We start from the raw sequence: 14,288 nt of genomic DNA, 5'->3' as shown, positions 1-14,288 counted from the left end.
TATTTTTTAAATTAGTATATTATTTATAATGGAATTTTATTCGTTGATTTTAATGTCTATTGCCATTGTTATATTGAAACTAGGCGAATCAGAATGTTTAGATTATCGTAAAGATTACATAAATTATACTAAAAAAATTGTCGGTTACATTTATTTTCATATTGGATCGAATGAAATGCGATATCTTAAATTTAAACAAGATTCACATTATACTATTAATATAGAAAAAGCATTTCAATCAGACACAACCATGACTAATTTCAAAGCTGACTATTCTTATACAATAAGTGTACTGAATTACAAATATACTGAAATACTAAAAAAATTCCTCGAATACGTAGATATTATTCTTCATAAATGTAAGCAATTTCATGATAATAATTTTACCGAAAATTTTATTTCTTGTGTAACATCACTCGCAGAAGAAGTGAAAAATTCCAAGACTATGTTTGAAAATCTTTACAATGCTACGAAGTTTATAAGCTACATAGATGTAAGATTTGTGTTTAGATCCATTGTACCAAATGTTATAATTGATGAAATCGAATTTTTTAAACAATATATCTTACAACAAATATCAGAGACTAGTCCTTTTGATCTCAATAGCTTACCAAATCTTAAAGACACTGAAGAGAAATTTAAGAAATTAAATGAATTTTATACAGAAGCATTAGAAAAAGTAAACAATATATTTCAAAATAGTAATATCATCAACACTTCTATAGAAACTAATTCGATAACAAATCAAATTAAGGAATGCTCTAATGAAAACGACTCTTACTTAGTGTATTTAACATGTAGTAAACTTAATTCATTTTACATCGAAACTATAGAACTTTGGTACAAAAACCTTGGCTTTGAAATATTTCTCAGCCCCAAGATACCTGAGTAAGAATTTCTTATTTTATTTATAATTATATGACTGAATTTATATGAACCTCGTGTATTTTTTTAAATATATACGAAATTTGAATAAAAAGCTTTATATATTTTTTATTTAAACGAGTATTTTTATGGAGTAGTATTTGTCAGACAATTTGTAAAACTGATTATATAACGAACTCATTTCAATAAACAAAACATTTTTGTTTATTTCTAGACTTATTATTTGTATAGTTTTTATTAAAATATAATGTAATATGAATATAATATATCTTATTATATGATGTAATTTACCGATATACTTTTGTTGTTGTTATTTTAAATCATTATTAGTGCAAAATTAATATAAATTTAAATAAAAAAGTTTCTTTAATTATTTCATCTATATAATCAAGTAATAATCATAATATATATTTTTTTTAAATAGACTTAAACCACCAAAATATCGAGAAATAATACAAAATGATGGAATTAAAGCTCTCAATATTTTTCGTCAGGAATCTGGATGGAAAAAAATGAATTACATAAATATAATTTATAATAATAAACAACTCAACGTAGATTGTATGATAAAAGACGAAATAAATCACATAAATTTTCAAATAAAAAAAGAACATTTTTTACAATTACTAAGATGTAGGTTTACAGAAATAATTAAAAATATCTACGTATTGTTATCTGCTATACTGCATATATGCTATACAGATGCAATGCATTTTAAATACAGTTGTTTGGTAGAATTATTTGACTCATTCAATAAATCCATAAAAATGTTTGAAGGACTGAATACAGCTTTGATTACTTTAAATAAATTTTTAATATGGGATGATAGAGTCAAATCACATTCAAGTTTAGAGAAAATTTTGAAATGGGTTGAATGTTTTCTCTGTTTATTAAAGAACAATGACTTTTCAAACGATCAGCAGGGTAAGAAACAACCCGAGAAGATTGAAACACTAGAGAAAATATTTCTAAGTTTTCGATATAGTTTCTATATGGACTTAAATATCGAGTTGACTAACATGAACGGGCGTTGTATTATGACAAAACCTTTTTATGATAAATTCAAAATAATAAATTCATTAAAAAATTTAGTAAACACAGTGAATAATCACAATTTATTACAGTCAACACAAATTTATCTTAATGCGTGTAATTTGTTTGAAATTTTTTGTGAAAAAGTTCACACATTTTTTTGCGAAGATCTGGGTTTCAACAAAGTTTACAGTCTTATCAACAGTTAAAAAAACAGAATTATTTAAGTTATTGTAGATTAGACGGATTTTTTATTTATTTGAACTTTATTATATAGTAAATAGCAAGTCATAAACAGTTAATTTAAATAGTAGATTTTATAAAAACTTTGTTTTATTATTGTTAATTATTTATTATGATATTTTAAACATAATATTTATAAATCATCTCTGAAATATATGTTTTTGTAAATTTACAGTCTTTACTGGCACACTTACTACAATATAATATAACATAATGTATCAAAAAGTAATAAAAATATAACATTAAGTAGTTAATAACGCTAAGAACTGTTATTGATTTTTATATTTAATAAAATAATACATTGATTTAATAATAAAGTGTTAAAAATATCAGAATATTTAAAAAAGTAATAATTTTTTTTTTTAAATACATGATAATTTTTATAAAAATTCATGTGATGATTTTGGTCACATAGAATACTTTTATTTTATTAAAAAAAATTATTTACTTTAAAATTATTCTACTTAATCATTTTTTTATTGTTTTAAATATAAAGAATGTTAAGTTAGGAAACAGGACTATTGTTTATATAAGTGATAATAATAGAAATCCATTTCCTTACTTATTACACATTCTATATATATATTTTTAAATTACACTTTAACTGTTTTAATTTGATGATAAAAAGGTGAATTTGCTCGAGAAAAATGATAAAATAATTGATTCTTATATTTATGGACTAATTTTTTGTAAATATTTTTAGCTTCGATGCGAAGCTGAGAAGATATTGGTTTTACTATGTGTTTTTTTTTTTTTTTTGTNGAAGCTGAGAAGATATTGGTTTTACTATGTGTTTTTTTTTTTTTTTGTGTCTGTTACCACTTTTTCTCAGCTCTCACCGAACCGATTTCTTTCAACAATACGTCAAAAGATCCCAAATCGTATCTAGTCGAAGAAATTTCCCTCTAAAATTGAAAAAATTTTCCTCGTTCCTCGTTAAATGGGGAAATCTCCAAAAAAATTACAAATTTTAAAATCGCTAATTTTCGAAATTTTTTCAATTTTTTTTACTTAAAACTGCCATAACATTTTCAAAAATGAACAAATCAATACATTTTTTTTTATAGATGCTTGATGTCTTTACCTATCATTTAGTGTCTTTTTTTATAAATTTAAACCTTTACCTGACCACAAGGGGGGATTTAAAATGACAACTTTATCATAAAAAATCAACTTTTTTTACTTAACTTTTGAAAGTGTTCCGGAAAGGCTGACACTTTTATATATATCTTAAATTAAAGCTAATGTAATATACTTTAATTTGAAACAAAAAATTTGATCTCTGGACTTGTCTTCATGGTGAAAATGGCTACCAAATGCTATTTTTGTGTGAAAATTCTCGATTTTATATTTTACATTTTTTATTTTAAAATGCTATAGCTTTTTAAAAGATGTATGGATCAATACAATTATTTCATGAGAAGTAGTATTTGTATACATCTTTCATTCGACATCCTTTTTTTTTTAAATCGGACCATTGCTCTATATACGGGAGGGGGATTCAAATCTGAAAAATGCTTAGAGAAAGTAGAACTTTTTCAACTTAACTTTTGAAATTGTTTGGGAAAGTGTGACACTTTTATATATTGACACGGCCACGGCGTTGTCACCCGTTTGATACCCCGCAGTTGTGTCCGTTCCTCCTCAGCCACTATAAACCGTACAGTTACACACACGCGTTATTGTCGTGGTGTAAAGTCCAATAAATGCCTAGAGTCGAAAACCCGCCGCAATAATCTTCGAGACACCAATATCGTTTTTTCCATCGTCCGTCAGCTCGACCGAACCATAACCGCAGTTACGATTTTTGATATCCGCAAAGAAATCTCTACCTGCTCATCATCTCAATACGTATATTTTGTGTTTTATTCTTTTGTGTTGTTTACCGTAAGAAATTCACTATCATAATAAACAACAAGTAACCGATAAATCTAAATTGTGTCACTTTATTTGAACACCTATCAAGCTCTATCAATATATATCTTAAATTAAAGCTAATGTAATATACTTTATTATGGAAAAAAAAAATTCGGACTTTATTTTGTTTTCATGGTGAAAAGAGACATCAAAGTTAATAAAAAAAATACGATTTTTCTAAAAAAATTCCTTTATATATTTTTAAATTTATAATACTATAACTTTTTAGAAAACTTATGGATCAATATAATTTTTTTTTATAGATGCATAATGTTCTTACCTATGATTTGGTATATTTTTTTTATAAATCTGACCCATTACCTTGTAAAGATGGTATCTTGATTTGTCTTCATGTTGAAAATAACTACCGTATTAAAAAATATGCTATTTTTGTGTTAAAATTTTGGGTTTTGTATTTTATTTTTATTTAAAATTTCTGACAAGAGGAATACACTGATTTTCATAAATATTATATAAATCAAATTAATATAGCATGAAAGATAAACGTATTTAAATTTTTCTTGCTTTTTTTTTTTTAGCTTTGAAATTTGAACTAGCTCTTAAATTGCCATTTTTTTCAGTCGACGGAAGCGACCTACGGTTGTCGAGTCGGTAAAACTTGTGTCTTTCGTGCTTGGGGTACAAGGTTCCTCCACGCGTATGGCAAGGAATTTTTTGCATTTTTATCACATTTTTTTTACAGATTGTAAATTTCATAAATAAAAGAAAAAAAAATAACTTTAATAAAGATCAAGTATTCCATCACTGTAGTCGCCACTCGCGAGAAGAAATTTCTTATTCATATTAAAATTATTTTACTATATTTTAGGTTTTAGTTTCGATGCAAAGCTGAGAAGGTATTTTTTGTTGACTTTCATTTATTTTCTCTGTTCTAACTTGACCTACATTATTCAACGATATGTCAAATGATTACAATTAGTTAAAGATTTATCCTCAAAAATTGAAGAAAAAAATGATTAATAGAAAAAATTATTAATAACACTTGTATTCTTAAAGATATTACGTGAGACATACTTAGCCAATCAAAATAGTATAGTTGTATACTATAACATAATAAAGTCAAAAATAGTTTAATGTCTCATTAAAAATTATTTAAAAAATAACAATAAATCACTGTGATTCTAATACAGTCATAAAAAAATAGATTTATATTTTTTATACACATTTCTTACCATATAATAATGGAGTATTTTTTGTTCATTACAATAATTGTTATCCTTTTTGTTATAAATTTAGATAAAAAAGTGCATTGTAATGATTATCGTAAGGATTATAGAAATTACGTCAAAAGAGTAGTATCTCACTTTCATTCACAAATTGGATCAAATGAAATGCTAAATCTAAAACTAATACAAGATTCAAATAACACTATAAATATATTAGAAGTTTTCCAACCGGATCTGTACATAAATGATTTCAAAGATAACTATTCGTATACAATAAATGTACTCAATTACAAGTACACAAATATACTAAAAAACTTTCTCGAATATATATATTTTATTATCTTTAAATGTAAGGAATTTCAAAATAGAAATTTATCAAAAAATTTTATATGTTGTGTAACGTCGCTTACAGAAGAAGTAAAAATTCCAAGACTATGTTTGAAAATCTTTACAATGCTATGAAGTTTATAAGCTACATAGACGTATAATTTTTGTTTAATGGAAGCATCGTGACCAATCCTATAATTGAAGAAATCGACTTTTTTCAAAAATATGTCTTACAACAAATATCAGAGACTAGTCCTTTTGATCTCAATAGCTTACCAAATCTTAAAGACTCAAAGACGAAATTAAAGAGTTTGAATGAATTTTATACAGAAGCATCAGAAAAAGTAAACAAACTCTTTAAAAATAGTAATATCATCGACACTTCTATAGAAACTAATTCGATAACATATCAAATTAAGGAATGCTCTAATGAAAACGACTCTTACTTAGTGTATTTAACATGTAGTAAACTTAATTCATTTTACGATAAAACTAGAAATTTGGTACAAAAATCTTGGCTTTGAACAATTTATCAAACCAAATACACTTCAGTATCTATAACTAAATTTAAAATATTTTTATATTTTCATCTTCCAATTGAATACAAGAAACTTTTTTTCTTTATTTTTATATAAAATAATAATTCCATACTTTATAATATCTATTAAAATAGTTGATTTTAAAAATATTCTGCAAGATAATATTTTAGTAAATGTTTATAATTTCTTAACCCCAAAACACTACAGTAAGAATTATTACAATTTAATTTAAAGTCTAATTTTATATTTGAATATAAATAACTGCATATATTTTTTTGAAAATATAATAAGTTTATATATAAAGCATAAATTAATTTTTAGTATTCACTTTGTAAAATGTATAGTAAATATTCAATAGCTTGTATAAAAATAAATGTTATGAAATAGGAATATAGTAAATCTTTATTACAGTTTATTTAAATATTTATTGTATTACATTTATATCTAATAAGATTTCGCAACAATAAAATTTAATTTAATTTTGAATATTTTTAGTGTTTATTTATATTTATAATTGTTTTTTATGTGTGTTCTTATATATATACATATATCTACTTAGCCTCATGCGTAATAAAACTTATCCATTTCAATTTCTAAAATTTTTAATAAGCCCATTGAAAATTATGAAAAGAATACTATAAAATAATAAAATAGATATTAATTTTATTACTCAAAATATATATATTTTTAATATTTTAATAAAATTACTATATTTTTATTAATGTTTACAAGATTAAATTGAATGACAATAAGAAAAGTATCTCATTAATAATATTGTATATTATATTATCTATACATTTAAGTAATAATCAAAATATTTTTGTTTATAATAGACTCATGCCTCCAATAGATTCATCACTAGTTCAAAATGATGGAATAAAAGCTCTCAATATTCTTCGTCAGGAAACTGGTTGGAAAAAAATGAATCACATATATATAATTTATAATGGTAAACACCTCAACGTAGATTTTATAATAAAATATGAAATTAATCACATGAATTTTCGAATAAAAAAGGAGCATGTAACACAATTGTTAAGATGTAGATATACAGAAATAATGAAAAACTACTGCGTTATGTTATCTACTATATTGCATATATGCAATACAGATGCCTATGATTTCTACTACAAATGTTTGATTGAATTATTTAAGTCATTCAACAGATCTAAATTAATGCTTGAAGGATTGTATACATCATTAATTACTCTAAATAAATCATCAATATGGAGTTTTAGCTACAACTCTTATTCAAGCTTACAGAAAATATTAAAATGGGTTGCAGATATAATCAATTTATTAAATAAAAATGAGTTTTCTCGTGTTTATAATGACGACCAACTTGATACAAAAAAAATAGAACTAGTTAAAAGACTATTAATACTTTTTTTAAACTTTCGTGATGACTTTCGTAATGAGTTAAATAGTGATTCGGGATACATGAAAACTCGTTGTTTAATGAAAAAACCTTTTTGTGAAATGTTTAGACTAATATATGATTTTAAGAGTTCAGTAAGTTCAATAGAAATGTCAAATTTTCAATGGTCAATCCAAGTTTATCATAAAGCATGTAAATTTTTTAACACTTTTTGTGAATATGTTTACAAATCATGTTATGAAGATTTAGGTTTCAAAAAAATTGACTGTCACGACAAAAGCTTAGATGTAAAACTTCATCAATTTACTGTGAAATAGATGGTTTATTTATCTACTTATTCTTCACTACATAGTAAACACTAAGTATCGAATAATTGAATGTATAAGTAGAAATCTTCAATAAATTTCTAACATTGACAATAAAAAGTCTGAAATTTGTCATATCATTATAGAACTATGTGTATTATATCTCATATTATTATTTTGCTTTACTTATCACAATTATCACATATCTTGTCTTATTGTATAAATTCACTTGCAACAACATAGTAATAAAAATACTTCATTAAAATATAAAAATATTATTTCGTGCAACTAATAGCATTTTTATCCATTATATTGGATTATAGTAAAATAAAAAATTGAAAAATTAATTATTTTGTATTTATTTTAATTGAAAAAATATATACTGTTTTAACATTTTTAACAACTGATCATCCAATGTCTTATCATATTAGAAACTTAATGAGTAATTAATAAAAATTTCTTTACAGATATTTTTAGTCTTTATTTTAATATTTACAAACTTTATAAATAATTATTACAATCAGAGGTAATGTTAGAGGTGGCAATAATTGCATCACGATTTTGAAATATCATTATAAATAAAAACACCACATTAATTGTAATTTATTTAAGCCCAACAGTGATCTGAAATGCAGTCTAGTCAAATCTTAATTTTAAAATAATTATTTTTCAACGCATTTTTATACCATGTTCTTTTATAATAAATTACTAAAGCTAAAGCTTCAGTAATATAATAATGTAGTATAATTATAAATAAATATAATGTTATACATTTATAATTGTATAGTTTAGACTCCTAATTCCATATTTACTCAGCGTAAAACTATCAATAATCTACGCCTCATTTTTAAGTAATATTTTGATTTCATTATATTTGTTTTGATCATTTTTAAAATCTGACTTCTGTTAAAAATAAATAAGTTTAAATATTTTTGAAAGTATTAAGTATTATATTCATCTTCTTCTTCTTCCTTGCTTTTATTCCATCTATTTGAAGTCTGCCATTCTCAACCGTAAATTCCACTTGATATGATATCTCTAGTCACTACACTCATCCATCTAAGAATTTTCATCTCTACTTTCTTGACAACTCTCCAACACTCTGAACCATACATCATAGCTGGTCTTACAACAGTGTTATAGAATGTACCTTTAAGCCTCATCGAAATTCTTTTATCGCATAACACACTAAACGCTTCTCTCCACTTCAACCACGGGCACTATCACTGTTCTTTTGTAAAACTGATCCTAAATACTTAAAATTTTCCGCCTCTCCTATCATATTCTCGTTTATTGATTACGGTAGGGTCGTCCTAGGAATAGCCAAGGTCATTAAAGATAACGGCTGTTATAATAGCGGCCGCTATTAAAAACTTAACGTACCACATACTACGGTGAAGGATAACACGTATTCTGTAACTTTAGAAAAAGGTAAATTGGCTTAAGCTAATTTTTCATTTACTTTACATATTAAGAAAACATGTAGTAACTTCATCAATTAATATAATTTTAAAAACGGTAGCACAGTGGGGTCGAGGCACAGTGTGGACGAGGCAGTGATGGGACAAGTTACATGATATCTGACAATGATTAAAATCGCTTCGATGCAAATCTGTAGATAGTGTTAAATTCTAAAAAATTGGTGAATGATTACAAAAGCAACATCAACTCTTATTTCTTTAATTATATCCTGATTAGTACTTCTTTGATTTTAAAATATAATATATGAATAAATAATAATTATAATTATTAAATTTAGTATGAAATTGATATTCAATAATTTAATATTGTAATTTATACAGAGAAATTATAAAAATAATAAAGAAGTTATATTTTGTTTTACTTTTACGTGTATAAAAATTTAAAGAGCTTGATGCAATATTTTTCAATACAAACTGTTTGTTACTATAAATAAATGCACTGGACTACAAGGAACTTTCATCAGAAACAAAAATATACTTTTCTACTTAAACTTTTCACGTTGTTTTCAAATCTGCAATTAGACTTTTTCTATCACTTCTAATTTTTTATATTATTACTAATTACATAAGTAGCGTAAAATAGAGAGAGCTGGTTCCCTCGCCTCACCCACTCATCATTCAAACGTTGGTTGTGGAGGAAGTGTACGGGGGGGAGTGAGAGGATGAAACCCAACGTAAACCTATTCTAAGAATTTTATCTTCGACTACGAGACGCTTAGGTAAGCATATTTTCATCATCAAAGGTATAATTATACTATATCGCTCATAATCGTCTATAATTTTGTATGGGAAATAATTGTGACGCTGTCTGTGAATTATTAAATATACAAATCATTTCTAAGAATTTTACTGTCGACTATCAGACGCTTAGGTAAGCATATTTCCAACATCAAAGGTACTACCGTACAGTAACAATGACTGTCTCATGTTTTTTATGAGAACAATGACACCACCGGTAGTGTTCACGCCTACGCATTTTATTCTTTACTATATAACCGGTTCAACACTTCTTATCCTGTCACATTTGATTTTAATTATCATTGACGTGCAGTTGTCTTTTTGAAAAATTACAATTTATTATTTAATAAATTTAATAATTTACACGTATAATTAAAACCATGAACCAGAAACCTCAATCGTCTCCTAAACAAGGTATGTAGATTTTTCCAATTATAAACCTTTTTTTATTTTAATAATTTTTTTTTTTTTAATATCTTTTTAATTTTTAATTAATATATTTATTTAATTATGTAAATAGAATTTTTTCACTTAATTTAATAAGTCAAAAATATTTTTAGAAATCGATATACGTCCTTCAGAATACGTGAAAAATAAATATATATATATATCGATTTTTTTTTTTTTAATAATAGAATTGTAACGTCACAAATTCGAAGGTGGACCGTTTATGATTTTTTTGTTATGTCTACTTATTTATTTTATCGCGCGAAAGAACCTTTTTCTGACACAGCGGTGTCAACCACTCATTATTTTACCGCTGACCGCTAGATAAGGCGATAAAAGAGAAATATAATTAAAATCGAATTGTTATCGTATTGATCCCTTCCAAAAAGACTGGCCGTTATCGTTTTGAAATTGCCGTTAGATCGGTGTTGACTCTTCTCTATTCTTTCTTCTGTCATTGACCGTGCTAGGGTGCANAAATAAATAAATAAATAAATGAATATATTAAACCATGATGTCATCTCTTATTAACAAATTAGTTAAAATAGTGTCAATACTCCTGTCAATAAGTGTAGACTTTTCCCTATTATTTCAATAAATAAAATAATTTATTTTATTTTTGATTAAAGCTACTTCCGCGACATCTGATTCATCACGTTAGATGGCTAAGCGTAGTATGGCTAACAACAGTGCGGTTAGGTGGAAAAGGTTACGTATGCAACTGACGGATACCCGTGATTTTACCGAGATTGATTCTGCATTGGAGCGGGGGGGCGTTTGGTTTTATCGAAGAACGTGGAAAATTTCGCAAGCTATCGAGATTTTCTGCGCACCGTTAAACCCGAGCTGGTCGTCTGACTCGCTGAAATCGTAGGTAACCGTCCAATCGAGTATGATCTCAAATTGGAGGCCTCATACTATATATCACGATCTGAAGCACCGCCCGAGGACCGTGCTTTCAAAACACGGGCTAAGGCATTGCTATCCGATACGGATATCTAGTGTGCGGTCGATGAAAATTTTGAGGTTATGCTCGCCGAGGAAGAAACGTACTTGGGGAGGGGTAGCGGCTTTTCTCTATTGAATATCGACGGTCTTATGTTCAGCGGATACAAGTATACGCCCCTCGCCGGCTCATCATATATTCCGATTCCGCCAGAAATTAATCATAGCAATCATCAATCCACAGAATATCGATTAGTTTTGTTTCAAGTGGTCCATTTTAGAGAGGCACGTTGGGGTTAATAATAATACACGTGTTAATCAAAAATATTTTAATGAAGAACACAGGTATGATTTCACGGAGTTGACGTTCTTCACACCTGTGTCTCAAATTAAAATACTTGAGTGATGAAACCCTAACGTGTATGTCAATGTGTACGGCTTGAAACGAGACGACGTTAAGATGAAGTGGTTGGTGTATCCGTTAAGAGTCGCCGACCAAAAACAACAGAATCATTTTGGCCTGTTGTATATTGGCGACCCTGAAAAATCACATTACGCGTACATTTCAGATTTTTTGAGGCTCGTGCGCAGCCAAAAAACCAAACACCTAGGTCGCATATACACTTGCAAACGTTGCTTCACCAGCTTTAATGATCAGCCTAATAAGCATATTCTTCGGGGTTAACAAGCGTTGGAGAAACATAAGTTGATATGCGGCAAAAATAAACCAATTTTACCCGTTATGCCGGTAGAGGGCAGTAAGGTCGAATTTGACGCGTGGGTAAAGACGCGACGGTTAACGTTCGTCATATACGCTGATTTTGAGAACTTGCTGGAGCAAAGAGACGATCTTATGGGTGCCTATACTAGGATTGTGCACATCCACCATCCCATGAACTACGGGTTCATGATGAAAACATCGGACGATGTGCCCTCTAAGCTCCTCGAATGCTATAGTATACCACAATCACCGGTGATATACTGTGGCTCCGAAGACCGCGAAGAGGTTGCCAAGGCATTTGTGATGGCTGTTACTGAAGTGACGCGCAACATTTCTAAATTGTTGCGTAAAACCAACGTTCCTATCCGAATGTCTGTCGATGATGTGCGCAGGTACGGGGAGAAAGTGGTATGCGACTTGTGTCGTATATTCCAACCCCAAAGTCGCAGACCACTGCCATTTATCGGGCCGATTCAGACAGACGTTGTGCAATGCGTGTAACCTGAAAGTGAAGACGGTCAATTTTATGCCGTGCTTCTTGCACAACCTTTCAGGTTACGACGCGCATTTCATAGTCACTGAAATGGGGTACGACGACCAAAGGATTTCGGTCATACTGAATTCCGAGGAGAAGTATATTTCGGTCACGAAACATGTGACTAATAACTTCTCAATACGGTTCGTCGACACCTTCCGATTCATGGCCTCCTCCCTGTCCACCTTTGTCGGTAACCTAATGACGCCCGGCTTCGTTAAATTCCGGGAGACGACTAAGGTGTTCCGCTCAGATGTCATGCCGTTGGTGACGCGTAAGAACGTATACCCCTACGAGTACACTGATAGTTGGGCTAAATTGAATGACACAGAGCTACCACCTCAGGACGCTTTCTATAGTCAGTTGAGTGAGTCTAATATCGATGACGACGACTATAGACATGCCATAGAGGTGTGGAACCGTTTCGGATGTTCAATCCTCGGTGAGTACAGCGAACTATACCTTAAGATCGACGTATTGTTGTTAGTTGATGTGTTTGAGAACTTCCGCGACATCTGTATTTCAACATACAATTTGGACTCGGCGCATTATTACACCGCGCCTGGTTTTAGCTTCGATTGTATGTTGAAGTACACCGGAATGAAGCTGGAGCTCTTAAATGACTACGACATGCTACTGATGGTGGAACAGCACATTCGTGGTGGGCTAGTGCAGGCCGTCAAGCACTATGCAAAGACCAACAATCCTAAGACATCCGATTACGATCCGTCAAAACCAGACTCATGGATCGTGTATCAAGACTATAAGTAATCTATACGTATATATAGACGCGCAATAATTGAGCGGTGGTTTAAAAACGTTTAATGTATACAGACAATAACCTTTACGACGCGGTACGTCGTACACTATGTCAACTTAAAACAGGCAATCGCACACGGACTGCAAGTCGATAAAGTATGTATAATAAACCTATAAACTTTAAGCGATGATACTAATAAATATTTGTACTGCAGGTGAACCGCGTTTTAGAGTTCAAACCATACATTGAGTTGAACACTAAAATGCGGAAAAAGGCAGCAAATGCTTTTAAATAGCATTTTTCAAACTAATGAATAATGCCGTCATTGGTAAGTGCATGCTCAATGCTAAAGCAGTTGTGGGTTATTTGATAAATTTTTACATTTTATAGGGAAAACCATGGAGAACTGCGGAAGCGTACCCGCATTAAGCTAATCTCCATGACCCGAACATCTAAGCAAGCTCGTAAACCAATCATCTTTCAACTACTGTATCAAATACGGTGAAAGGTTGTGCGCCGTCATAATGGACACAAAGATTATCAAGTTTATCAAACCCATATATGTTGATTTAGCAGAGCTTGAGATTAGCAAGACGCTAATGTACAAGTACTACTATGATGTATTAAAACCGCATTATGGCAACGTAATCGAATTGGTTTACATGGATACTGGTGAGTACAACAGTACAGTAGAAATATTTTTTTACAATATTTATATATTTTTAATTTTTCTCAGACTCCTTCATATACCTGCCCAGAATCAGCGACTTCTACCAGGATTTAGCTGACAGCCCCAATTTACTGGTGCACGTAGACGCATCTAGCCTGCCCAAGGATCACCCTTGCTA

General features: G+C 29.0%; 1 protein-coding gene across 1 annotated transcript; it reads left to right on the top strand.

Annotated features, from left to right (window-relative positions):
* LOC126893910 (uncharacterized) lies at positions 1-2,333 on the top strand. Its single transcript, XM_050664461.1, has 2 exons — positions 1-888; positions 1,310-2,333. Exons 1-2 carry the CDS (start codon positions 29-31, stop codon positions 2,124-2,126), a joined length of 1,677 nt encoding a protein of 558 aa, XP_050520418.1. The 5' UTR covers positions 1-28; the 3' UTR covers positions 2,127-2,333.
* The last annotated feature ends 11,955 nt before the right edge of the window (positions 2,334-14,288 follow it).

Source organism: Daktulosphaira vitifoliae, unplaced genomic scaffold, assembly GCF_025091365.1.
Source record: "Daktulosphaira vitifoliae isolate Bord-2020 unplaced genomic scaffold, ASM2509136v1 Scaffold_1, whole genome shotgun sequence".
Classification (NCBI taxonomy): Eukaryota; Metazoa; Arthropoda; class Insecta; order Hemiptera; family Phylloxeridae; genus Daktulosphaira; species Daktulosphaira vitifoliae.
Note: the sequence above shows the minus strand (reverse complement) of the source record. Positions and strands in the feature narration are given on the sequence as shown.